The sequence below is a fragment of the Heloderma suspectum genome, chromosome 3 (genome assembly GCF_057233095.1).
Source record: "Heloderma suspectum isolate Gila_16-S chromosome 3, 16-S_ref, whole genome shotgun sequence".
Taxonomy (NCBI): Eukaryota; Metazoa; Chordata; class Lepidosauria; order Squamata; family Helodermatidae; genus Heloderma; species Heloderma suspectum.
The window spans coordinates 295341116-295368715 of NC_139460.1; the positions used below are offsets into that span (position 1 = coordinate 295341116).

Genomic DNA, 27600 nt, shown 5'->3' on the forward strand with positions numbered 1-27600 from the left:
AAAGCTTACCTGGGGTGGATGTTCTGGTGGCAGCAGCTCTGGCGGCAGCGGCAGCTGGTCTCTCGGCCGGCTTCTGCGGACTCAAATGGCGGCCACCACGCCATTTGCGTAGCTGCCTTTGCTGTGATAGGCTACGTAAATACTTACGTAGCCTATCACGGCAAGCAAAAAACCAAACAAACTGCATACGCAAATAGCGGCGGCTACGGCGGCCGCCATTTGCATTTGCTTTTTTTCGCTGTTTTAGCCTACGTAAATATTTACATAGGTTAAAACGGCAGGGAAAAAAGGAACGCAAATGGCGCCCACTACGCTATTTGCATTCCCCTTTTTTTTCGCTGTAATAGCTGACGTAAATATTTACATAGGCTAAAACAGCGAAAAAAAGCGAATGCAAATGGCGGCTGCTGTAGCCACCGCCATTTGCGTACGTGGTTTTTTTCCGGAAGGCTGCCCAGAGGATGTCCGGCTGCTGGGCGGCCCTGGCTGGCGGCTCTGCGGAATCTCCGCCGAGCAGAGCCTGCTGGATCAGGATTTCAGGGAGAGGGGCGGAGCACCTCCCCCCCACCGCAAATCACCCCGTCGGAAAGGTAAGTGACTTTTGCACATCCCTAGAGGCATGGGGGGCCTGATCCAGATCGGAACCACAGTGAAGCGTTGTGTGTGTGTGTGTGTGGCGGGGGGCTTTAATTTTCTTTGTAGATAATATGTTGATTCAGTATGAGGACGGAAATGTACATAAGTGCATCTTCTCATGTGACATTGAATGCCAGCCCCGAATTTCACATGTCTTCTGGAGAAGCTTCTTGGGAAATATGGGAACTGTATTTGGAATGGGCACCCACTAACCTACACTGGAGTCAACAAGCCTTATGGCATCAAAAGCCAGGACTGATACATTAAACATTTCTTGCAGTCATTTTTTCCCTGTTAAGATTAGATGATCCTACTAGTGGATATGGATGGACAGATCAATTTATGGTCAATGTCAGTTCTGCATGTGTTCCATCATAACTTCGTTTCACCCTCAATTCTGCTTTTTTAAAAGTACAAAAATTCATACTGAAATTGTACGCATTTCCCTTTAAAATGCACATATTGGTGTGCATTTCCCCCTTAAATATGTATTTTGTATGTGTTTCCCCCTAAAACACAGTGTGTCCTCTTGTAATGGCTTGGAAGTGGGCCTTCCAAGTAGTGGCATCCACCCTCTGGAACTCTCTCTCACCTGTTGTCTGAGAGGCAGAAACTGTGCTGAACTCTTGAAGACACACATGCTTACTCAGGCATTCCCTGACTTATAATCACACTTCTTAGTTTTACTGTCTTCGTAATGGTTTTAATGTATTTACTCTATTTTATGTCTTTTTTATGTAAACTGCTTAAGAGATATTACGATATCAATTGCTATATAAGCAGTTTAAATACATACATACATACATAAAATACACATTTTGTGTGCCTTTCTTCAGCTAAGAACTACATTGCAAAATTCAGAGGTGTGTGCAATTTGAAGGATAATTGTATTCCGACCCATCTACATGGCACGGCTTTCACCCATCACTCTGTCGCAACTGCACAGCATTGCAGCTTCGAATTAGCTTCTGCTGCAACGCACTCGCAATTTTCTGTGGGCTTCCCCAACAGACTCCGCTGAGCCCCTTTCTTTGTTGCCATTATATTGTAATGCGCATCTCTGCAGGCCCGTGAGCATGGGGGTGTGACACTTCAGTGGCTGTTTTGTATTTTAGGGGTTCTGTTGTGTCTGTCCGTCTCTCATTAGGTAAAAAAGTGGGTTATCTGTGCTCCTTCATTTCCACACCAACTGTTTGGCAGTTCCCTAGCCTGAGACTCTTGCAATAGTTCGCACCCACTCAAGGCATGAGCAGTACGTGCCTACCCATTGCTCCGAAATGGTGGCCAGGGAAAACTTGGTCCTCCCCCAAGAACACCCCCCCCCCGCCCTTGGGCAATGAGTCCAAAAGCAACCATTGCGAAGATACGAAGCTGCAAAAATGTGTGAAAGTGTGATTAAATAATGGAAAACGCCTTTTCGTGCCTCTGTAACTGCACAGCTGTGAAGGGACAGGGAGAGTAAAGGTGACGCAAGCACTATGCACACCTACAACACGCCCACTGCAAAATGCCAAGTCGGTTTGGGGAAGGGACAGACAGCTCACAACTACGGGAAACCCGCAGCAAACCAAAAACATTGCAGCAAAACACCTCCTTGGAAATCCACATTTTCTGGGAGAAAACTACAGATGGCTGTGAAGTGGCGACTGTGTTGTATGTCCCGAAGGACCTCGACTCACAGCTGCCCCGGAGTAAAGGCTAGTGTAGATGGCGCCCCAGGTCATTCCACTTAAAAATGAGGACAGAACAAAATTCCCCAACATTCCTACTTTGGATAGAGGGATTTAGCTGAAAACATCCAAAATGCAGCTATTAAACCAAAATATTCCTTGCTTCAATCACTATACAGTGTTTGAAGGCTTTGTGAGTGGCTGTGCAGTTTGTTTCACATAGAAGTCAAAACCTGTCAGGCCACAGGGTTTGCAAACCCCTACTGAGAAAAGACAAGTTTTTCACTGATTCATAGTTCTAAACAGACATTGTACCTTCTAGCATAAAATCCATTTAAAGGCCAAACCCAGTTTCTTAAGCCATAATCCTTTCAAGACTGAGTTGTTAAAGATCTCAAATCCTGGTTCTTAATCAAGATTTTAATCAAGATGACAAACTTTTTTTTTCTTGTCAGTTTTCCCAAGCAAAGCCCAGAGCCACCTCCAATAGTATATAAAAGTAGAACCATACTTTTTTATGCCATTGCCCGCTTCCCATTAGGCATCTATGGTCACACAGTAATTTTATAATAGTAGATTTTACCAGACGGCATTGGTACCAAAACAGGGATGATGCATGTGAACCATTGCATCATCCCGCGTGACTGACTCAAATACCGACTGGTCTCCTATTTACTAATAGAACAGTTTCATTAGCCAAATATGTGACTTAGGGCACAATTCTATGCATACTGGCTGGGGAATGCTGGGAATTGTAGGAATTTTTCCTGTCTAAATATGCACAGGAGTGGATCTGTAAGGGCAAAAATTAGTTACGTAAATGTGAGGAAAGACTGAAAACAATGGGTGTTCTGCACCCTCTCCATTGTCCTCCTTGAGTTGGAAGGCCAATGTCTGCAGTGGGAGTCTGCTCTATTTGTGTAGACTCACTGTGTGATGTAGAGTTCTGATCTTCCAGGGCTCTAAATTTTATGGCAGCCCACATGGGAGAAGGGCCTCCCTGCTGCAGAATTTGCCCTCCCAACCTGTGGAGGGCAACAGGAGCAGAGCTAGTGCACTCCACCCCACTCTCCCTCACAATTCTAATAGTGTTGGGCAAGGGTCCCCAGAACGGCACCCATGGGGACCTCCAAGGTACCCATGAAGCTTTACACTCCCTACCCCCTTCCCCAAAATTATTTTTTAATTAAAAACAAGAAAAATGTTAGGATGCCAGGTTCTCCTTCCTGTTCTTGAACCTGCTGCCTATCAGCAGTTGGGCAGGCAGGGAGAGAAGGAAAGAAATGCTTCTTAGTCCTGCCCAAACTTCTTCTGTCCATACAGACCTTTCCCCTTTGCTCTGTCTCCCCACTCCCAGGCTCTCACCTTGCTATTTCTCTCTCTCTCTCTCTCTCTCTCTCTCACACACACACACACCTCTTTAACTTGCTGTCTGTTTCCCTATTAACCTTGCTCTTTCTCTCATGATTTCCCCTTCTCTCTCAGCCCTTAGCCTTGCTCCTTCTCTCCCTCTCCCTCATCTTGCTATTTCTTTCTCCTCACAGCCCCTGGCCTTGCTCTTTTTCTCTCCCTTCCCAGCCCCTTCTCTCGATCACTGTCTCACACACCCTGCACCTTTCCAGGCAGGGGCTCTGATGGGAGAGGAGGAAGGAGGAGCATCAGGTGGGGAATGGTGTGTTGAGCCTGGGGTCAAGGTAGGGAAAACATATTCTTTCCTTTTGTGGCTGGAAGCAGGGATGTGTGAGCACATGGGGAGATGGGGATAGAATGAGAAGAGCAATGTAGGTCTACTCAGAAGAAATTCTCACCAAGTTCAATGTAAGCATGCACAGGATTGCAACTTTAAGAGGGTATTTTGTTGTGCTTCTGTGTGGTCAAATATATGGATTGGCTTTGGGGTTCTTCTGCTTCTACTCAGTTACTTGAGTAAAGGAGAGCACGATCCTACGGGTATAGTCAGCCACGTCAACTCAGAGGCGACCGACTATCCAATGCAGGGCGGGCAGAGCATGGTGGGGATCTTCTCCTCCATGCTCTGTCCACACTGCATTAGTGGCTAGACAGCTGATTTCGGCTGTCTAGCTGGAGCGAGGTGGGGGGAGGCCATACGGCGCATAGGAAGTGTTGTAACAAAGCTTCTGCTGTCCCTTCCCCCAAGAACGCCCCCTTTCCCCTGCTCCGCCCTGCTCTTACGAGGCAGAGCTGGGAACAAACTGCGCCTCTTATGAGGGGCCGAGAGGCAGTTTTCTGGGAACTGAATAATCCTATGGCTGTCTAGCTGCTGTCTAGTGCCCATAGGATTGCACCCTAAGTTGTCTTTTGACTAGCCAGGCCCCCATGGCAGCCATTATGTGACTAGACACATCCTCTCAGGAGCCATTTTGTGGTGGTACCCACAGCAGTTTCCCAAATATGCCCATGGATCCAAAAAGTTTGGGGACTCCTGGTGTTGGGGATTACAACAACTGAATTGGGCTAGTGTCTCTCAAGGAACGTATATGTGCAGTTTCAAGCTATAGGATAAGGGTTGCTTATATTCAAGGTGATAAACTATTCAATGACACATTGCAGTTACAGACAGACTGTGTACATTCCTTGATTCTACCAAAACAAAGGGCCAAATTAATGCTATCTTAAAATGTATGGCTGCCACCACCTCATATTCTTAAGCAGGCACTTTCTACATAAACTACTTTAATTAAATGTTAATAGTTGCTAGGAGGAGATGTGGATTAGTGTAGCCATGAATTTAAGATGATTTACTCCACATAAGAGCTGCAGATGTGATATTGGCTAGTTAAGAATTTTGCTAAGAATTTCAGTTGTTGTCGTCTTTTCTTTAAAAAGGAAAAGAAGTTATAAACTCCAAGTTTCTAGCTCTTACGGTTGTGAAGTTATGTTTGGGCAATGCATGGCAAAGTTGATTCATATGATTTTTCAGTGGCCAGAGTGCTTCAAAGCCCTCTTCAGTTCCTCGTCCTTCCCCATGAATAGCAGAAGCAGAATGATGTAAAAAATGAAAATCATGCAAATTTTCCAAAGTTATCCAGTTGTAGAACACAGTTTTTTAAAACAACAACAGCGATAGAATTTGTTGACCATGGAGCTGAAAGGTAACTTGTTTAGTATAGAGTATACTATACTAAATGTATAGTATATACATGTATATACTATACATTTAGTATAGTATACATTTAGTATGAGTCTCATGTATGGATGTAGCACTGAAGCAAATCCCAATGGAACAGGAGATCTTGCAAGGGGAATATGTGCCATTTATTTTCCCATATGTAAAACTACTTATTCAAAGGAAATTTTAAAAAATGTTGTGTGGGTATTGTCATATAAGACATAAGAGTCCTGGTTATTGTTAGTTATCCAAACTTCCTGCCCAGGGATGCTTAAAACTAACTGCAGCATAGTCCATTCTGCTACAGAAGTACATGTTAAGTCCAGAAATATAATGCCTGTGCAGGTTGATTTCAATACTAAATACTTCCACAGCCTCCATTGTGGAACACCCCCCCTGCCCCACCCACATCTGTTAGGGTGCAAAGAGTTATACACAATCACTGTCCATCATGTTAATTGGGAAGGGTCTTTTCCCTGAAAAGAGTGAATGTGAATGACAAGACACAACAACTGTAATTACAAACTGCCACTCACTCAGTGTTGCTTCATTTTCAGAAACATGCACTTGGGTGCTTACAAATGTATTTTAATGTTTCCCTTCCACAAATACTGTATTACAAAAGGAAAGAGGTATTTATTAGGTACCTGTTACACAGAACGAAAAATACGTCATCACACAATGAAAACAAAGCCCCTAAAATACAGTTGTGTTATTTTAATCTACAGTGAAGAGTTTGGCCAGAGTTGTTTTTTTTGTTTTTACAATGATTCTTCCCCACCCCACCACCAACATCAAATAGAAAAAGCCCTTGTCTTAAAACCACAGGATGATGGAAAGCCTAGCTGCTTTTTCTGTTGTGTGTTAAGTGCAGCTTCATTGTGTACTGCTTTGATACTGTATTTCAATTACATCCATAGTCAAATATATACAGAACAAAAACATGGAAAGCAAGATTTGCTTCAAACTCCCTTTATGTCCATTAGAGATGGATATAAGGTCCCAGAGAAATGTAAAACCTTCTACAGAAGAAAAAAAAGATGGGAAGACATACTTGTTTCATGACTGTTGGGTGAGGAAACAGAGCTAATATTCTGGCTTGCGTGCTCCCTTCCTCTTCTCCCTCTTTTCCTCTTCTCTTAAAGACCCTTCCTTCTCTCCCACACTCCTTATAATGTTGATTAAAGCAAAATTATATAGTGTTACATCAATGCAAGCCATAGTTAACATTAAACTGATTCCTTAAAAATCAGGTTTGGAAAAACCCATGTCAAATTCTGATTCTAAACACTGGTTACATGGGAAATCCTGGTTTGCGTTTACTATGGTTACCTCTGATATAGATGCAATACTACACCAGAGCCAAGGGCAGGTATTGAAGGGATGGAGAAAAATCACACAGAGTGTCAGCAAAAGAGAGGAAGCCTGTAGCTCACCACTGGTAGGAGATTAGGAACGTTGCATCTGCAGTGGGCCTTTGTGGCTGGATTGCCTGAGTTAGCGTGAAGACACCTGTATGTTTTTAAAAATGAGCTTTTCCTGTAGATAGGAAGAAATATGTGAGTACTTTGTTGGTTTTGTCTTCCCCCCCCCTTTGATATTTCAGTGTTCGATTTCTGTCACTAGATGCTGCTGCAGTACTACTTAGAGTCACAAAATACATGCACCATCTTTTTAGAACAAGGAAATATTCTTAGAAAACTGCTAGTCTTTAATTCATTATCTATGCTATGGCAGGATTAAACTCTCTGGGCAGTACCCAACAGTGTGCTTATGACTCCACCAATTCTTTTGCGCCATGCTAATTCCCTTCTGCAAGCAGGAAGAGAGATTTACCACTTTCAGGGGCAACGCAGAAACACTTGTTTCTCAAATGGGGGCGGGTCAGCGGAGCTCACATAAGGAAGCTCAGCCAACCTGTCCCAATCCAGAAATGAGTGTTTCTGCTCATTTTAGGGCTTCCTGTAGGAAATGCTAGATCTCTGTTGCGTAAGCAGTGGGACCTGCTTGTGCAATGGAATCAGTGGGACCCACTGCTTATGGAAGAGTATCGGCGGGGCAGAAAAGAATTGGCAGGGGCCCATCGGATATTGTCTCCAGCTCCATGGAATGATATTCCAATGAGTGGACACAACTAGGCAATGAATGGGAGGAACAAGAAGCTATATATCGCCTCAGAGGATATTAATTCCAACAAGGATGCCTCTAAAGTGTGGTAAGAAGTTTTATGAACTATATTGGTTGAAATGAACCATATACTCCACATTGGAATGCACGTAACATGAAACAAATCCACATGCGTCTTTGATCATGTAAAGTCACACTTACATACTGCAAATCAGCAATTGTGAGCAGATCTGGACTTAGGAAATACAGTAAAAAACTGAAATAGAGCACAATTCAAAGCCCCAATGGAAGCCCATATGCACTGTAGAACTTTTCATGAATAATGGATGTTCCATTCTCTTCAGTGTCAGGGAGACATTGTATCCCTGGATACATATCAGATACCTCATGTGTGCACAAAAAATTCAGGGACTAAGGCAATTTCTCCCCCCAGCCCTCACTGACATTTGAGCTCTATGTCCTATGCCCATGAACTAAGGCTTTAGGTTTGCTACAGATTGCTTTATTATTATTTTTAAACAAAATTTGAAGTTTGTACTTAAAAATTCAAAATCTTAGTTCTAACGTCAGGAGTTGAAAATTTGCACCCTCAAAATCTTTTCAGGTTCTTTTATAGATTGCAGAAAGGACCCTATTTCTGGTTTTATTACTGTACAAGAACTAGTTACCTTTGGGTGCTTACCATTATCATCATCATCATCCAATAAATATAGGTGCACATATTTAATTTTTAGGACATCTTATTTTTTCCTGTAATTTTTTTCCCCAGTGGTAAAGGCATCAATTAAAAAGTAATGTGATTATGTTTGGATGGATGCCCATAAGATGATAATTACTTTAAAATTCCCTAATTGCAGTAAAAAGGAAAAAAAATATTGCATTGAGTGCAGCATTTTGAGGTGAATGACAGCTGGATCAAATTCTTTTGAACATGCATCGCAAATACAAGACATCAGGACCTATTGCATATATTTCATGCAAACAATAAATGTGTATAGTTTCTAAAAAAAAGAAAAGATACATACATGAAGTGTTAAGTAATCTTTTTACATAAACTTTGATCAAGACGACAAGACTCAAACAGTAGCAAAAGATAAATTTGAGTAATTTAAATGCTAATGGCTGCATTGCTTACTGATAATCCTTCATTCAGTGAGAAAACTTGTAAACAATGAAGATGTACATTTATACAATTTACAGTCTCAAGAGAAAATAAATTTCTGGCTTATCATCTTCGCTTGGTTTGGTCTCCAAGAGAGAGTCATCGGTATAAAACCGGTCACTGTGCCCAAAGCGCAAAGATGTACATGAACCTTCCGGGACACCTCGGCTTTCTAGATCATCTGTACTGAAGTTATCCAGATAGCTTGCGATATAAGAGCCAGTGGAATGTCTGTTGATAATGTGAGGAGGCACAGGGGGCTTATTTCTAAGGACTACCCTGGTTACATTACTGCTAGCATTAGAAAGTTTTTGTTTGTTGGCTTCCTGTCGCTCTTTGGCACGGCTAGCAATGTTTCGCACTCGACTTTGACTCCTGGATGATAGTTTTCTGACCAGCATTTTAGGGCATTCTTCATTCTGCTTGGAACAAAATGATTGGCAACCATCCTCCTGATCAAAAGACACAAGCTTTCGCAGCTGTTCTGTCAGAGAATCTGTAGCCTGTGGTTTCTTAGCCTTCAGAGTAGCCACCATCTTGTCTCTCATACCCGATGTAATAAAACCTCTACTAATGTACTTGTACTTGCTTTCAAAATTGCAAGTGATATCTTCTGAAGTCAAGTCTCCAAGACTTTTGGATTTACAAGGGCTTGGCTGTTTCTGAGCTGTGGGAGAAGGAGAAGGCAAAGCATTCTTGGGCAAAGACGGAGAGTCCATGTTGGCTGTCTGAGTGATGTTTAACCATTCATTTTGTGTGTCTGAAATTTGAAAATAATTATTGTACAAAAGATCAGCACTTTGATTTTCTGTGTAAGGAAGATATTGATTATTCTCACTCCTAAACTGAAAATCCTCAACTAGGTTGGCACTATGGAGGTCCATGCTGTTTAGATGTTCACAGACTGTTTTGTTACAGTACAGAGTGTCCTGATTATGCTTAAGTTTCAAAGGAGAAGCAAGTTGGCTCATATCTTCTCTCTTGTATTCATAGGCAGTGATCAAAAGGTCTTGCAACTCTCCACCAACTTCCATTAGGCTGCTGCCTGTAGAATTTACACAACTGAAAGGGACAACTATTGTATGCTCCACCTCTGAGCTGTGAGAAATGCAAGAGTTGCTAATGCGAAGAGATTCCCAGTTTGTTCCACACTTCCTTTCGGGGTTTCCTTTCCGCACAGTGGTAGGTGAAACAGAAGTTGACACGGCACACCTGGCTTCTGCACCATGGCTTGTGTCCTTGCAAGCAAGTTTGCTCATTGATTCATGGCGAGAGGCTGGGGAAAGAGAGGCCTCGTGGGTAATTGTGTACCGAGAATACTCTGTTGTCTCAGGAGTTGAGATCATAGTAATTTCTGGAGTTGAATATGATGCTGGTCCAATTGGCGTTACTCTAAATGACCGGTGGTCAAAAGTTTTATTCTGATCATATGGCAATATATGCGGTGGATGTGTAGACTTCATATTACTGATCTGTTTGCTAATTCCAGGAGGACTTGAAGCAACAGTCAAATCAGCTTGATCATTTGTGACATCAAACTGTTCTATCAGTGCTGAGACAGAACTACCCATATCACTCTCATCAGTTAAAGAGACCTCATTAATAAGGTGAGAAATGTCACTATCTTGTAAGGCTGGTGTGGAATGAAAGTTACGGGCATTGTAACAGGTTGGAGAAGATGTGTCAGCTAATGCTAAATTAGTTATACTGCTGTTTACAACTGTGTGAGTTTTGATACCAGTTTCTTGATCTCCTTGAGGAAGAGAAATCCCCATTACTGTCTTTTTTCTTTCTTCTTTGCACAATGTATTATCCTCTGGGGTCTTTTGACCCATATGACATATACCTTCATTCTGTTCTCTTTCAAATTCCTCCTTCAGATGAACAGAGTCATTGGAAAGATTACTTTTCCAATACTCCGTGGAGAAATAGGTTTCAGCTATCCCAACTGCAAAGTTGAGGCCTTCTGGTTTTTCATATGCAGGTAAAGTTTCATAACTGCCAGTCTTGGGAAGATCACTTTTAAATGGAGATGCAAACTTTGTAAAAGATGAATCTTTCTCAGAAGAGGAGGAGACCAGTTCTTCCAAATTCTCTTGGTTCTCATTTGTCTCATGTTTACCTTCTGCTAAATTAAAAACAACAACAACACTGGTTACGAATACTCTCTCACCTGTTTATGACTATTTTGTCTAGGAACATACAAATGAAGAATGTAAAATTGATCAAAATTGTGAGAGGACTTAATTATGGGGTTGTGCAAGTTTAGTACAAATTATCCATGTGATATGAAGAAATGAGAAAATAGAGAGTTGAAGGCACGTCATTGAAGCTTTTCTTTAATGTTTTATTACATCATCATCAACATGATGTAATATTTGTTGTAAAGAATGTCAATGAGGTTCCATAGTCTGGACATGTGGCATTACCTTCAGCTGTGTTCCTATTCAGATTTGTACTATAAAGAAGCATGGCAAACAAAGAACAAAACAATTCTGTTAAAATACCATTGGCAAACAAGAGGCATGCTTATCAGAACTCTTGAATTACACATCCAATACCTGGACTCCATGCATTGTGGCCTCAGCAAAGTAAAGCGCCTAGGTTTATAATACTATACTTTCATTAAAAGAATGGGATTTTTTCAGTTCCACTGGGTACATTTTGTTTCTCTCTATATCTGCATATGCACATTTCTAGGACCTAAAAGAATGACTTCAAATTAAATGGTTCAACAATTGCTGTGAAACAGGCCAATCTTTATAACTCTTTACTAAGACAAGATTGCTGTCAACCTTAAACAGTAGAATCTCAGAAATACAAACTTCAAAGGCAGGCCTATTACACCCTGTGTAAGTATATATAGGGGCCTTTTTAGCTCCCTATATATGGCTATTCTTTGAAAGGCATTTGACTGTTCAGAAAGCAATAAAGGAAGGATGGGGTGGAGAGTTTGAGAACACTTAGGACAGTGTCAAAGATCACCAGTGTCAAAGCCTCCTTACAGGAGGTCAGGTAAACCAATTAGAAAAAGTAAAATAGCTTTGTCCCTTGGCCATGATGGCTAAGGCTGATGGCAGCTGTAGTCCAACACATTCAGTGGGCACCAGGTTGAGGAAGGCTCTCCTAGATGTACAAAAGTGAAGGAACTTTGAAGGTTCATTGAGTCATGATTATGTAATATAGTAACAAACAAGGGCTTCAATTGCCAGTCTTTCTGGAAACAACCAAACATACCAGGAAATCAGGTGATCTTTAAGATCAACCAAGTGCCCTCACTTAATCACTGCATTTGCATGCAGGTCCTGATGACAAGTCCACAAAGAAGTTTTTTTAGTGGCTGCCATGTAAATTAAAGAGTTCCCTACCCTTAGAGACCAGCTAAAATCTAATACTGAAAGCTTCTGGAAGTGCAGGAATGCACCCATCTCACCCACACCAAGCAGTACAATGGTGTGTGTGTGTGTGTGTGTGTGTGTGTGTAAAAGAGAGTGTGTGTGTGCATGTGTGAGGGAGCGTGTGTGAGTGAGAGGCTGTGAGTGTGTGTGTGTGTGTGTGTGTGTGTCTGAGAGAGAGACAGCATGCCTGAGAATGACGCAAGCACATAGGTATGCTCCTCTAATTCTATTGGTACCCAGCTGATTGAGTGGAAAACACCCACACAACTAAGCATGTAGTCAACTTTTTTTGTACTGCCTGGTATGCCCCACAATATTCTGAAGTTCTAGTATCCCAGTCCAAAATATCTGCATTGCCACCACCCCTGCAATGCTGATGCAATATCATGATTTGTATCACAGCAGAGTGACAGGGAGAACACCCTCTTCAGAAACCTACTTCTTAGTGAATGGAGCAGAGAGATGCCCAGTATCTGGACCACTGGATGACTCCAAGTAGGGATAACATCTGAGTGATATTTGCTGTACAGCCCAATTCCACGCATGTTTACTTGGCAGTACGTCCCACAGAGTTCAGTGGGACTAAGTCCCAAGTAAATATGCCAGGAGTGCAGCTTCAGGGGTGGAGAATTGAGCTGATTCAAAATGTCTTAAAACAAATCCCTTGAAAGTCTCTTTTCAAGGAACTTACCAGAGGTATTTCCATTTTTGGTAGCATCAGCAACTGTGGTAGCATCCTGATCTGGTGCTGGCAAGCCTACCAGAAGATATTTGTCAACTGGCATGGAGATAGGACGTGCTTGCAAACTCCTGCTTGTACGTCTCAGAACTCCTTCCTTGTCTTTCAAGTTTGTGGCCTCTGATGTACCCTCCTTAAGCTCAGTGGCTTCCTGGAAGCCCATTTTGCTTTTCTTCCTGCCCTTTGCTGGAGCACTGGCTGTGCGTCGGAGAATTCGCTCCCCAATTGACCTCTTCCGAACATAATGACCACCATTTTCCGCAGTATTATGTTTGGGGTTCTTGTTAAAAAGCCCTCGGAGTCCTATGAGTTGCTTGTTCTAAAAACAGAAAAAGGAAAAAAAATACTACAGGTTTGGGGAAATGTGGCCTATTTTACAGAAAAGCATTTCTAAACTGCCACATTTGTACACATTAGCTGGACAATGAATGAAAAGAAACCCCAAGCAAAAAACAACAAAAGCTATCAAACCAAACAAATCCACACTGAGAAGAAAAGAGGCACAGCTCACCATGAGTTCATGCATGTATGAGAGAATTTCCCTCCATTAGGAAGGTAGCCTGCTATGGAGGCAAAGGACCTTTACAAGTGGCTTCCTAATTACACATGACAAGTTTGCAAGAAATGCCTTGGGGTGAGAGGCAGGGAGTTTTATGACATGGGCCACTCCAAAGCAGCACTACAAGGTTTCAGACACTAGATGGGAAATGAAGTGACACAGCAGCTACAGATCATGCGGTTCAGAAGGGCTCCATAAAAGAAAACAAGTACCCATCAAGTGCAGAAGTGCATGCTAAATAAAGGCTACCTTTGTGGCTCCTAGAAAGTGCATGATAGTATAACTGGGGTTGAGTATTAAGGGACTCCACTGAAAGGCAAAGAAAGGCAGGCATGATGTACTAATTTCTACAACTGGGACACAAGAAAACACTGTGAAACCTCAGGCGTTGGTTAGAGATAAATCTTCAAATCATAGGGCTGGTTCTGACATTTCACTGCTTCCTTTGTGTTGAGTAGCCCCAAAATCCTGGGGCAGAAAGTAACATCTGACCTGGTGCATCCCCAATTACAGCCACCACTTTCTGGTGGAAATGCGTTTCAGTGCGATTGTTGAAAAATGTGATGTCACATCTGTGTGCACACGTGCATGCACGCGAGTCATGGTCAGAAAGTAGAGGCTGTAATGGAGGATGCACCAGGTCAGAGGATAGTTTCTTTGTGTGGCTACATCTCCAGGAATGGTCAATATGTTCAGCCTGATAGAATAATTAAGGGTGCAATCCTATGCATGTTTGGACAAAAAAAAAGCCCCACATGGCTGGCTGGGGCATGCTGGATGATGTAAGCCCTGTTTTTCTTGCTATACATGCATAGGATAGTGCCCTAAATGACTGAAATGATGCACAAAGATATGAGGGGCAAGCATAATTGTCTAGTCAACCTCTGTACCCAACACACTCTAAAGAACAGTCAGTACAAACTGTCAGTTCCTTTAAAAACCTCCAAGGAAGAATATTTTATAGCATCGCTCTAGGCACCTTGTTACATTTCTGAATTGTTTTACAGTTAGGGAAGTCCTATCTTCTTCTAATTTAAATGCTTTTCTCCTGCTGCAAGACAGAAAAGATGATGGTCTTTACAGAAACAACAAAAAATCATATATCCTGTTCTCTAGTAGCTGGTCATTAATTTTTCTTCATCGCTATAGTTTATGTTGGCACTCTCCCTTAATCCAAAATTGGGAGATGCCCATGACTTTTAAATACCCATTTATCCAGCTCATGTTTTAGAACCGAATAAACAGTAAAAGTTCTATGTCCATGCAGCAATAATAGAGGAATCTGCACCAAGCAAGAAAGAGCCAAGGAGAAGAAAGTTACTCAAATGCCAGAGAAAGCAACAAGCCACAGCAAGAAATAAAAAGCAGAGGCCCCAGCCTCTAGTAGACATGGGATAAACATTAAGGGGAAGGAGGGTTATGCCTATTAACAGCAGCATTCAATTCACTCCAACCAAGCATTATTTTCTTTGACAACTAACCATCTCTACCAAGCAGAGTGGATAAATGGGTCTGCCCTAGAACTTCCATTGTGCAAAACTTGGTTTAGTCATACCGCAGAGGAGCTAACTTGCACAATGGAGTCCTGAAGAGCATAAAGGAATTCCCAATAGATTTTTTTTGTTCAGTAAACCTATAATTGATGCAGTAGTCTTAAAACTAGGGAAACACATGCCACAGTATACCAGACAACCTCTACACTTTTTCCCTTTTTGATCAGTGAAAGTGACACTGCCCAAAACAAAGGCAAAATTAGTTCAGATTCTGAAGTTGGGTGGGAGAGGGATCTGTTGAACCTGATTGGCTGCATTTGGATGTAATGATAAACTATGTTTTATCATTATGGGAATGAATCTAGATCAGTCTTGTGTTTGCACACTCTCCTTTTCTTCCTGCATGGCCACAATGAGGTGTTTCTGCTTGCGTTTTCAATTAACCAGAGCTAGAATTACATCCAAACCCTAAACTGTGGTTAATTTTAACTATGGTTTATTGAAACAAGCCATGTTCATAAGTCATGTTTTGAAGTTGGCTTGTTTCAGTTCAGCTAAACCATAGTTAAAACTAACCACAATTTGTCCAGGTTTGGACAAAATGACAAACTCAGGTTAGTCAACAACAGAAGCAAAAGCTTCTGATCTCCTTGTGGCTGTACCAGAGGGGATGGGGAGCACATAAACCTGAGGTGTTCTGAGGCTTGTTCCCATAATGATAAGGATAATCCATGGTTTATTGTTACGACCGAATGCAGCCATCAGAAGAAAGTCGGTGGTCTATATTGCAGTCTAAAGCAAAGGTACTTGCCTGGTGCTGCTTCAAAATGATAGCAGCTCAGGAGTCTGTCCTCTAATGTTGTAGTTAGGCAACACGGGGAAATTTAGAAAGAAATTCCAGCCCCTGCTTCCAAGCATCTCTTACATCTGTGTCCCCTCTTCTAAGATGAGCAAACACTGTCAACAAGTTTGATCGCCACTGCTCACCAAAATGCATTCAGTATAGACTACATTAAAATCTATGAGCTGGGCATAAAATATGCACATCCGCCTTCTGTCCTAAAATGCACATGGATGCTGCTATGGCCAATGGCTACAATCAGAACCACTGAAACATTAGGCTAAGCTAGCAGATTATAGGCACCAATGAGATTTAAGATACTGATGCCTGCCTCTGAGCAGGAAAAATAGTCGGAGAAAGCCACAACAATCCCAACTCCGTCATTGACATAAAGTCCCCTTTTAACCCTTGTATTTGTTCGAAATCATTTTAACGCATTCTGTCATATTTCTCATGCTGCCTTTATCTGGCTCTGTTATGAATATGACCCTATACTACTTCTCAAATCACTAGTAGGAAGCAGCCTAACACCACGCCATCTAGTTCAGCGTTGTCTCCAAGTGGCTCTGCCGGGGCCTCCAGCCCTTCCTGGAGATGCCAGTGATTGAACCTGGGACTTTCTGTGTGCAAAGCATGGGCTCTACCACTGAGTTATGGCTCCTGAGCTAGTAAAATATTCATCCAAGGCAGAAATTAAGAAAAAGCAGTTCCACAAAAATGACCTTTTTTGCCATTTTAAAACTTGGAGCAAGTTTTAACAGTTCCCATCTTATAAAACACAAGGGAACTGCAGCCGCTTTGCATTAAAGTGAATCCAAACTGAGCTCAAAAGAAAAGCAATTACCTTTAAAAGACAAAAACAAACAGCAATCTCAGTTAAGACTGTTGTCATGTATTTTCAGCAATTATATAAGAAAGGAATGCTATGCAATGCAGTTCTCTCAGAAAGTGCGAGTGCCTGCCTAGGGCCACTCCCCAGGCAGGGTGTACCTGGCTCCCCCACTTAACACGCTACTCAAAAATGGAGAAAAGGACAGTTGGAGAAGGCAGGGCGGTGCAAGGAAGATTAAGAGGAAAGGAAGGATGGCCAGTTAGCCTTTGGAGCATTGTAACCTGCTGAGCATGGAAAGCCACATCAGAAATAAGCAATCGCGCTGCTTCGCATGTTACTGTTTATAGATTTTCAATGTCACTTACTTGCATGCCATTTTTATGAGCATGGCAGCTACCGAGCTGCAGATTCCTACATTGAAACTGGAGCTCAAGTGTAAAAACCTGGGTTGGCAGAAGGATTAGACATCTGAGCTCTGAAACCATGAGAGCCAAAGATGTGGCTGTGGTCTGTGATAAGAGAGGAGTGTAGTTTCACACTCGTAAGTGATCAAGCCATAATGGTATTACCATGGACTCAGTCCCAATTGTTCTTGCCTGGGACATAGGGTGCAAAGGGGCTCTATCAGAGGCCAAGATATCCCCCATTAGGCTACCTTGGCATTCAGCCAGCACCACTATTCTCCATTCACGCTACATTTGAGTTCATTCCTAGGGAGCCTTCCCAATGTCTCATGTTGACGCATTCAGAAACCCACTTCCTCCTGTACTCCCAGGCTTCTGTCAAGTGTAATGATCTGGGGAGGAATGGGTTGCAGCATTCTTTCATCAACACGAGATGTGAAACAGCCTCTTTTGAAGGGAATGCTCTGATGTTTTAAAGGTGATGATGATGAGCAAGAACTTACCTGTGCTGTATCTAATTTAATCCAGGTTGCTTTGCCTATCATGTTAGCACACCAGGGATCCATTGCCCAACTGGACACTGTGCGGGTGTGCTAATAAAGTATGCAGTTCAGATGAAAGGCTAGGTGTGTACAGCACCACAGGTGAATTCCTTTTGCTCTCTGTGCACCACATTTAAATTGTCCAGGCTGCGATGTAGTGCCCATGAAGAGCAGTGGTGGCTAGGCACCAGTGGTCTATACTGGCTTCCATTGTGTGCACATCGAGTAGGGATGTACGAGAATTTCATTTCTGTTCACAAATCATGCGAACGTGTCCTGTTCATAATCCCAAACGCAAGCAGGAGTGCTTCCTTTTTCAGGAAATGTTTGCAAATCTCCAAATCTGCGTTAGTGTTCAAAAATGTTTTTTTAATGTGCATTTTGAAATGTGCATTTTAAAAAAATACACACTTTCATGCTTTAGTCAATAAGGGAAAAGTGTGCACTTTTGAAAATGCACACTTTTCCCATTTGATTGAGCTGAAAAACTGGTCAGAACGAAAATGGGAGCAAGCCAAAATGAGCTTCAAAGGGATTTTTGGAGAATTTAGTCAAACTCTGAAATCACTGATTCTCCCACCCCTAACATGGAGTAACCAGGATTTGACTTATATGAACCAAATCACTTCCTCAGCTGTTCAAGAGGGCATAATGTTCATTTAACACAGAAAACGGTTGCTTTATGATCAAATGTGATGCTGCTACTTCTGTTACTTTGATGCTGTACTCCTCCAATATACTGCCTTTCTTCTACCACTTGCGTCATTATGGGGAATGATTTTGGAGGCTGCTCTGGAGTGATTTGGAGAAAAGCTATAGCATACGTTCTTTCCCAATTTGGGATGCAAATTTGTTATAATAGTTCAAAAACATGTCCTTCACATATTAAAAAATCTCTTCCGATAAAAATAAATCACAGAATAAAGTAAACAACTATAGAGACACTGTAGGCAGCAAAAGACTACAGCTCCCATCTTACCTTTCCATAAATTTCATTGATTGTTACATGAACAAATATAGAGGCTTCAGTCAGGCCCTCCAAATAAACATGACGGTAGCCTAGTGAAAGCAAAAACCAGCAATTAGTATTTTATGTAATCAAGGCGCTACCCACACCAAGCTATACATGAGGTGTTAATAAACAACATAAAAGCCTGGTTTAGGTGATCAGGAATGAGCCAGAGTAAGCTTTGGGCTCGCATGCTCCCTCTTCCCCTCTCCGTCACACATGAGGAGTGAAAGCTTCTGCTTTCTCTTTAGAACAAACCACGGTTCTGCATTACATACATACTGAGAGAACAAGGTTCTTAAGAAACCAGGTTCTGATATTATGATTTGATCCTGCTTTGTTTAAACTAAAGTTGGCTGGAATGAACGCTGGTTTTCCCAATCTAGATGTAACATGGAACAATGGTTTCTTCTAAAGAGAAAGGGGAAGCTTTCATTCTCATGCTTTGGTGTGGAGAGGAAGAAGGTGGAGGGGAGGGACGTGTGAGCCTGAGGCTTGCAGTGCTCATTCCTATCAACCAAGGTTTAGGGGGCTGTCTGAGCTGGGCTATGCAGCTGGTCATGAGAATTCCAGCTGGGAAAGCTTATGTGCTGACTTTACAAATCCTTCCCAGCAGACGGTGAAGTGCGTTATTATTTATTGTTAATTAAATGTTATTTATTGGATGCAGTTTTCAGTGGAGGAATGGAGACAACTGCAGAGCAATCTTAGCCACTACAACAGCCTGAATATGCAGGAATAGCAATAGATCTGAAACCCCCAAGCCTTTAGGACAATAAGAGTCTATCACACATCATTCCTTCAGTCTTGTCTGGATAGCTTCCAGCCCTAATGAGGATTGTTGTTTCCCATGGTTTGCCTATGCACGCCCTCTTTACTCCCAAGTTTACATCTCAAGCGCTTGAGATGTGAACAAGTGTAGCTTGGCACCTCCCAAACCCACAGCAGCAGCACAGGTGTTTTACCTGTTAGTGCCAGCCCTGCTACTGGGCTCTGCTGAACAGAGAAAGCTAAGCACATGCACTAACCAGGCATAAGGGTGCTGAAGGCCACAGTTCTTTGTCCAACAAAATCTCGGCCAATAGGATCGTGATCCCAAACAAGGAACCGAACCAATGCTATTTCGGGCATGTGGATGGTGAAAGTGAGAGTTTCTTCCCAAACAGGATTAAACCCTGTGAGGAGTAGAAAATACAAAAAGTCAAAGAGAGGAAGAAACAAACACGCCATCTGCAGAAGCTGTTATCACGAGAGCATCTATAAAAGCGATTCAGATGTCCAGTTAACAAACCACCCGAGGGGTCTGTGCGGAGACCCCAAGGGGTATCTTACTCTGCGAGAGGTTCGACAGACAAATGGGTGGAGAACATGGCATCCTGCACAAATGTAGAAATTGGCCATTCCTGTTTTGAATTATTTTGTCTTCCCATTAAAAAATAAGAAGTAATTTAACCACTTACTAAAAGCAGACGGAATCTATCTGCTGCAACTCTTAAGTTTGTGCATTATTGTATATTAATAATTTTATTAAAATATTTTATATGCAAAAAATACATTTTTACAATTTTGTTTTGCAAAATACAAAAAAGAAGAAGAAAAAAGTTCCTAAGCACGTTCCTCAACTATAGTGCACAGCCAAACTAATGTCAGGATCTGTGCCTGCAGCAGCAGCCTGAGTTCCAACTCTGGCAAGGATGGGTTGCCTGGATCCATTAGGATAGCTTCACTGGAGGCAGATGTCAAGACTATTGCCTGGAGCAGGAATCTGGTTCCACCTCTGACTTAGAGGGGCTGTGTCCTGTGGCACTAGAGGATAACCCAGCCCAGCTGATCAGGGGTTCCTGAGCCTGAGATCGATGAGTTAGAACCTATGGAGCCCATGCCTCCACCCAAGGAACTAGCTCCCCTCATGCCAGGCCTCCAATGTCAACCTGCCAATGCAAGCAATGGCTGGATGTGTCCGATCTCGTCTGATCTCGGAAGCTAAGCAGGGTCAGCCCTAGTTAGTACTTGGACGGGAGACTGCCTGGGAATCAGGCTTCCTGAGATGAGCGGTGGGTTGGACTTGATGGTCTTGTAGGCCTCTTCCAACCCTATGACTCTATGATTTCCCAAAGTGACTTATAAGAAATGAGGAGCAAGTCTAGGCTCCAAGCCAGAGGCCTGCCCCTTAAGCCTTCTATTCTTCAAGGAAGTGGGTGGAGCTTAGGAAGGGTCGAGTAGAGGCAGAGGCTCATAAGGCCTCAGTTCACCTCTAGCCTTTGCTGGAGCAAGTTGCTCAGTTGGAGTTATCCTTGGGGCTGCAACTACTGGCCTGGCTTGCTCCATTGTGCCCTGTGGACTCCTGGCCAAGACCAGGACAGGTCAGCTGAGACTAGTGAAGCAGCTGCAATGCACAATGAAGAACTAAAAGCCAATTCACAAATTACAGTATTCACAGATTACATTATTCATATTACTATGTAAAAATATGTAAAATAGTATCACCCAGTAAGTGTTAGCGTGAAACACGTCTCTGGCCAATTTCAGCAAGAGGAGCCATTGCTGACAGGTCAGGTTGTGCCAGCCCCACAACTCATGTTTGCTGTCGCTCAAAAGTACCCTGTCTAACAGGAAGTGGCTAAGCGCAGAGTGTCAGCATACGTGAAAGGAGCAGCTTTAGCCTCCACCCCCTCCCACCACCAATACAAGCAGGGGATTGCTCTAGACAACAGGATGGGCAGCACAGTGTGACAGGAAGCGCTGTAGATCGAATCTCCGAGAGAATAATGCCATCCACAGGTGTCTCAGTCTTGACACAGATGCTATGGACTACTCCAAAAGAACACCCCCTGTGATGCTTTTTTAGATGGTGCCCAAATGGATAAGAAGGAAAGAAATACAGAGACAAAGTACGGTGCTAAGAAGGAGGCAGCTTTTACTTGCCATTCCAACATGTTTTGCCCAGAAAACAGAATATTAAAATTCAAGACTGAAAACAATGTCATCCCCCAGAAAAGAGCTGCAAAGCCTGATAGAGCAGGGGGACAAGCAATTACTTCTTAGCCTGACGTTGGTGGGGAGAAAAATCAATAGCCGTTTGACAAATAAGATGACATTTTTGTTAGCCTTTCTGAATTGTTGGTCATGCGGCTGAGTATCATGCTACCAAACTGAAATGTTGAGTGTCTTCTCTTTCTAACTCTTGTGATGGAAACTCCATAATTGCCTGGCACTGTCCTTTTTCCATAACTTTTGTAAAAAAAACCCACCAAGACAAACAAACAAACCAAAACACCCTACCCGTTACCTGAACTTCTCATTATTTATAGAACTTGAACCTGCCCTGCATTAGAATGACTGTGGCTTAAGTCAATCACATGAACTTGAGCACACTCTGGGAGAGAGCGGAGGACAGGAAGGCCTGGTGTGCTATGGTCCATGGGGTCACGAAGAGTCGGACACGACTGAACGACTGAACAACAACAAGTCAATCATACAGATCCTATCTGCTTAAATGAACATCAGTTTCCGTTTACATTACTTATAGCTGTCTTCAAATATCTGAAGGGCTGGCATGCAGGAGACGGAGCAGACTTGTTTTCTGTTGCTCCAGACATCAGGACTTGAACTAATGGGTGAAAATGGCAAGGAAGCATATTTCGGCTAAACTTTAGGAGGAACTTCCTAATGGTAAGAGCTCCTGGAATAGACTGTATTCCTTCGCTGGAGGTATTTAAACAGAGGCCGGATGGCTATCTGTCACAGATATGTTTAGCAATAACGTATCCTTTGCAAAGTCCCTGTGGGGGACCTCTGGAATCTTTACCAGAGAATGCATTCCATGTTTAATATTGCTTGATAGTGAAGTGTCTGGATGCTGCTCAGTGAGGATGACAAAATCATTACATATCCAGAGCTCCATGTGTAGTCCCTGTTACATGTATTGAGCTCCACACTAATTTCAGTGGAGAACTAATTCCACTGAAGTTGCTGGGGAAGCATAGTGGTGCAGGAATGTCTGGAACCAGATGGAACAACTGCACTGGCTGCCTATTAACTACTACACCATGTTCAAGGTTATGATGTTGACATACAAAGCCATGAACAACTTGCAATTAATCATATGCTGCTCATCTTACTGTTCCTTGAATTGTTCTGTGCTTTTATTGTAGTTTGAAATTGTCTTTAATAGTGTAGTTTGTATGTATTTGTATTATTATAACTGAAATTGTTTTTAATATTATTTTAATAGTGTATTTAAATGTGATTTTTAATATTTACATGTGAATCATTTAGAGATCTTTACACAATATTCCCCCTTCATGGATCACTGCCTTGTTGTGGCGAAGGGGCTTGTGTAACTCAGTGAAGCCATAAGCTATGCCGTGCAGGGCCACCCAAGACGGACAGGTCATGGTGGAGAGTTCTGACAAAATGTGGTCCACTGGAGAAGGAAATGGCAACCCACTCCAGTATTCTTGCCAAGAAAACCCCATGGAACGTATCACAAGGCTAAAAGATATGACGCCGGAAGATGAGCCCCTCAGGTTGGAAGGTGTCCAATATACTACTGGGGAAGAGCAGAGGGAATTTCCAAGTAGCGCCAGAAAGAGTGAAGCAGCTGGGCCAAAGCCGAAAGGACACTCAGCTGTGGATGTGTCTGGTGGTGAAAAGAAAATCTGATGCTGTAAAGAACAATATTGTTTAGGAACCTGGAATGTCAGATCAATGAATCAAGGTAAGCTGGAGGTGGTCAAACATGAGATGGCAAGATTGAACATTGACATCTTGGGAATCAGCGAACTAAAATGGACAGGCATGGGCGAATTTAATTCAGGTGACCATCATATCTACTATTGTGGGCAAGAATCCCTTAGAAGAAATGGAGTAGCACTCAAAGTCAACAAGAGGGTGGGAAAAGCAGTACTGGGGTACAATCTTAAAAATGATAGAATGATCTCAGTACAAATCCAAGGCAAACCATTCAACATCACAGTAATTCAAGTCTATGCCCCAACCACTGAGGCCGAAGAAGCTGAGGCTGATCGGTTCTATGAAGACCTACAACACCTTCTAGAACTAACACCAAAAAAAGATGTCCTCTTCATCATAGGGGATTGGAATGCTAAAGTAGGAAGTCAAGAAATCACTGGGATAACAGGCAGGCATGGCCTTGGTGTACAAAATGAAGCAGGACAAAGGCTAATAGAGTTTTGCCAAGAGAACACGCTGATCATAGCAAACACTCTTTTCCAACAGCACAAGAGACGACTCTACACATGGACATCAACAGATGGTCAATATCGAAATCAGATTGATTATGTACTTTGCAGCCAAAGATGGAGAAGCTCCATACAGTCAGTAAAAACAAGACCTGGAGCTGACTGTGGCTCAGATCATGAGCTGCTTCTTGCAAAATTTTGGCTTAAACTGAAGAACGTAGGGAAAACCACTAAACCATTCAGATATGACCTAAATCATATTCCTTATGAATATACAGTGGAGGTGAGGAATAGATTTCAGGGATTAGACCTGATAGACAGAGTGCCTGAGGAACTATGGACGGAGGTCCGTAACATTGTTCAGGAGGCAGCAACTAAATCCATCCCAAAGAAAAAGCAATGCAAGAAAGCCAAGTGGCTGTCTGATGAGGCTTTATAAGTCGCTGAGGAAAGAAGGGAAGCGAAAAGCAAGGGAGAAAGGGGAAGATATATCCAACTGAATGCAGAGTTCCAGAGAATAGCAAGGAGAGACAAGAAGGCCTTCTTAAATGAACAATGCAAAGAAATCGAGGAAAACAACAGAATGGGAAAGACTAGAGATCTCTTCAAGAAAATCAGAGATCTCAAGGGAACGTTTTGTGCAAAGACGGGCATGATAAAAGACAAAGAAGGCAGGGACCTAACAGAAGCAGATGAGATTAAGAAGAGGTGGAAAGAATACACAGAAGAACTATACAGGAAAGATCTTAATGTCCTTGATAGCCATGATAGTGCGGTCACTGAACTTGAGCCGGACATCCTTGAGAGTGAAGTCAAGTGGGCCTTAGGAAGCATTAGTAACAACAAAGCTAGCGGAGATGACAGTATTCAGTATTTATGCTGCCTCCATCGCGTCTGCAGAGTGCTGTCCCAGGAGGCTGTTCCAAGTGGTCCGGAGCCTGGTCGGTCCTGTGGCTCCGGAACCACTGGAGCATTCTAAGGCCTCCTGTGAGGCTTTGGCAAGGCACTTTGCAGATAAAATTGATCAGATTAGGTGTGTTACTCTGCACACTGTGGATACAGTTAGTGAGCAAGAGGCGGCCTGTGGCAAACCGGTTTTGTGGGATCGGTTCCAGCTTCTTCCTCCTGATGAAGTGGACAAGGTGCTTTCATCTGTAAGGCCGACCACCTGCTTACTTGATCCTTGCCCATCTTGGCTCATTATGAGCTGCAGAGAGAGACTGGGTGAGGGGATCAAGGCGGTGGTGAATGCCTCCCTTGAGGAGGGAGTGATGCCATCAGCCCTCAAGGAGGCAGTGATAAGACCGCTCTTAAAGAAGCCCTCCTTGGATCCTCAAGTTCTGAACAACTTTCGCCCAGTCTCAAATCTGCCATTTTGGGGCAAGGTGATTGAGCGGGTGGTGGCGGTGCAGTTGAAGGCACACTTGGAAGACATTGATTATCTAGACCCATTTCAATCGGGCTTCAGGCCTGTGCATGGGACAGAAACGGCCTTGGTCGCCTTGGTGGATGATATGAGGAGGGCTCTGGATAGGGGTGAATGCTCCTTCCTTGTTCTCCTCGACCTCTCAGTGGCTTTTGATACCGTTGACCACGGTATCCTCCTGGACCGCCTGGAGGGGTTGGGCATTGGAGACACTGTATTGCGGTGGTTCCGGTCCTTCCTCTCCGGCAGGTACCAGAGGGTAGCACTGGGAGAGGAGGTTTCGGACCCGTGGCTGCTCACTTGTGGGGTGCCACAGGGTTCCATCCTCTCCCCGATGCTATTTAACATCTATGTGAAGCCGCTGGGGGCTATCATCAGGAGGTTTGGGGTGCAGTGTCATCAATATGCGGATGACACGCAGCTCTACCTCTCATTCAAATCTTCACCAAGGTTGGCCGTAGAATCCCTGTCCAAATGTCTGGAGACGGTGAGTGGATGGATGGGGAGGAATAAGCTGAAGCTGAACCCTGACAAGACCGAGGTACTTTTGGTGGGAGACGAGAGGAGGCTGGGGGATGTTGACCTGGTGTTGAATGGGGTACGGCTACCCTTGAAAGACCAGGTCCGCAGCCTGGGGGTCATTTTGGACTCCTAGCTGTCCATGGAGGCTCAGGTGTCAGCTGTGAGCCGGACAGCGCTGTATCAACTCCATCTGATATGGCGGCTGCGCCCCTTCCTTCCCGACCATCTGCTCCCATCGGTAGTACATGCCCTGGTCTCCTCTCGTTTAGACTACTGTAATGCGCTCTACGTGGGGTTACCCTTGAAGATGGTTCGGAAGCTGCAGCTGGTACAGAACGCGGTGGCTCGCCTGATTAAAGGCAGCCGCCGGCGAGATCACATCACTCCAGTGCTGAAGGAGTTGCACTGGTTACCAGTTGTTTTCCAGGCCAAATTCAAGGTGTTGGTTTTGACCTTTAAAACCCTATATGGTTCCGGCCCAGCCTATCTTAAGGAGCGCCTCCAGCAACACCAGACAGGCCGCTTAACAAGATCAGCCTCGGATGGCCTTCTCTCTGTCCCATCAGCCAGGACAGCTAGACTGGTGGGGACGAGGGAGAGGGCCTTTTCTGTGGTGGCCCCCACTCTGTGGAACTCCCTCCCTAGGGAACTCCGTCATGCCCCCTCTTTAATGAGCTTCCGTCGTGCATTAAAAACGTGGCTGTTCAGGCAGGCATTTGGGGGTGGGTTAGGGTATTTTAAAAAAAAAATTATGGTAGGATTTTATTGTTTTAAATTGTTTTATGGTATGTTGTACATCGCCCAGAGTGGCTGGGTGACCAGCCAGATGGGCGATTAATAAATTTAATAATAAATAAATAAATAAATATTCCAGCTGAGCTATTTAAAATCCTAAAAGATGATGCTGTTAAAGTGCTGCATTCAATATGCCAACAAATTTGGAACACTCAACAATGGCCGCAAGACTGGAAAAGGTCAGTTTACATTCCAATTCCAAAGAAGGGCAACGCCAAAGAGTGTTCAAACTACCGCACAATTGCGCTCATTTCACATGCCAGCAAGGTGATGCTCAAAATCCTACAAGCTAGGCTTCAGCAGTATGCGAATCGAGAACTACTGGAAGTACAAGCTGGGTTTCGAAGAGGCAGAGGAACTAGAGATCAAATCGCCAACATTCGCTGGATCATGGAGAAAGCAAGAGAATTCCAGAAAAACGTCTATTTCTGCTTCATTGACTATGCTAAAGCCTTTGATTGTGTGGATCACAACAAACTGTGGCAAATTCTTAAAGTGATGGGAGTACCAGACCACCTTACCTGTCTCCTGAGAAACCTGTACGAGGGTCAAGAAGCAACAGTAAGAACCAGACATGGAACAACCGATTGGTTCAAAATTGGGAAAGGAGTATGACAAGGCTGCATATTGTCACCCTGCTTATTTAACTTATATGCAGAGTACATCATGAGAAACGCTGGGTTGGATGAATCAGAGATAGGAATTAAGATTGCTGGGAGAATTATCAACAACCTCCGATATGCAGACGATACCACCCTAATGGCAGAAAGCGAAGAGGATCTCAAGAGCCTCTTGTTGAGGGTGAAAGAGGAGAGTGCAAAAGCTGGTTTGAAACTCAACATTAAAAAAACTAAGATCATGGGATCTGGCCCTATCACTTCCTGGCATATAGAAGGGGAAGAAATGGAAGCAGTGACAGATTTTACTTTCTTGGACTCCAAGATCACCGCAGACGGTGACTGTAGCCATGAAATTAAAAGACGCTTGCTCCTTGGGAGGAAAGCTACGGCAAACCTAGACAGCATAGTAAGAAGCAGAGACATCACCTTGCCAACAAAGGTCCGTCTAATCAAAGCTATGGTTTTCGCAGTAGTAATGTATGGCTGTGAGA

General features: G+C 43.3%; 1 protein-coding gene across 2 annotated transcripts in view; it reads right to left on the reverse strand.

Annotated features, from left to right (window-relative positions):
* Positions 1 to 5997: 5997 nt before the first annotated feature.
* Positions 5998 to 27600, reverse strand: part of PLCH1 (phospholipase C eta 1) — a 220079-nt gene continuing 198476 nt past the window's right edge. For both annotated transcript variants that reach the window (XM_084847320.1, XM_084847321.1), the window contains 5 exons: positions 19571 to 19717; positions 18513 to 18592; positions 13671 to 13730; positions 12815 to 13181; positions 5998 to 10853 (listed from right to left, as the gene is read on the reverse strand). In XM_084847320.1, the coding sequence (XP_084703446.1) occupies positions 8758 to 10853; positions 12815 to 13181; positions 13671 to 13730; positions 18513 to 18592; positions 19571 to 19717 (2750 nt within the window). In that variant the 3' untranslated portion in view covers positions 5998 to 8757. The remainder of the gene's footprint in view (positions 10854 to 12814; positions 13182 to 13670; positions 13731 to 18512; positions 18593 to 19570; positions 19718 to 27600) is intronic.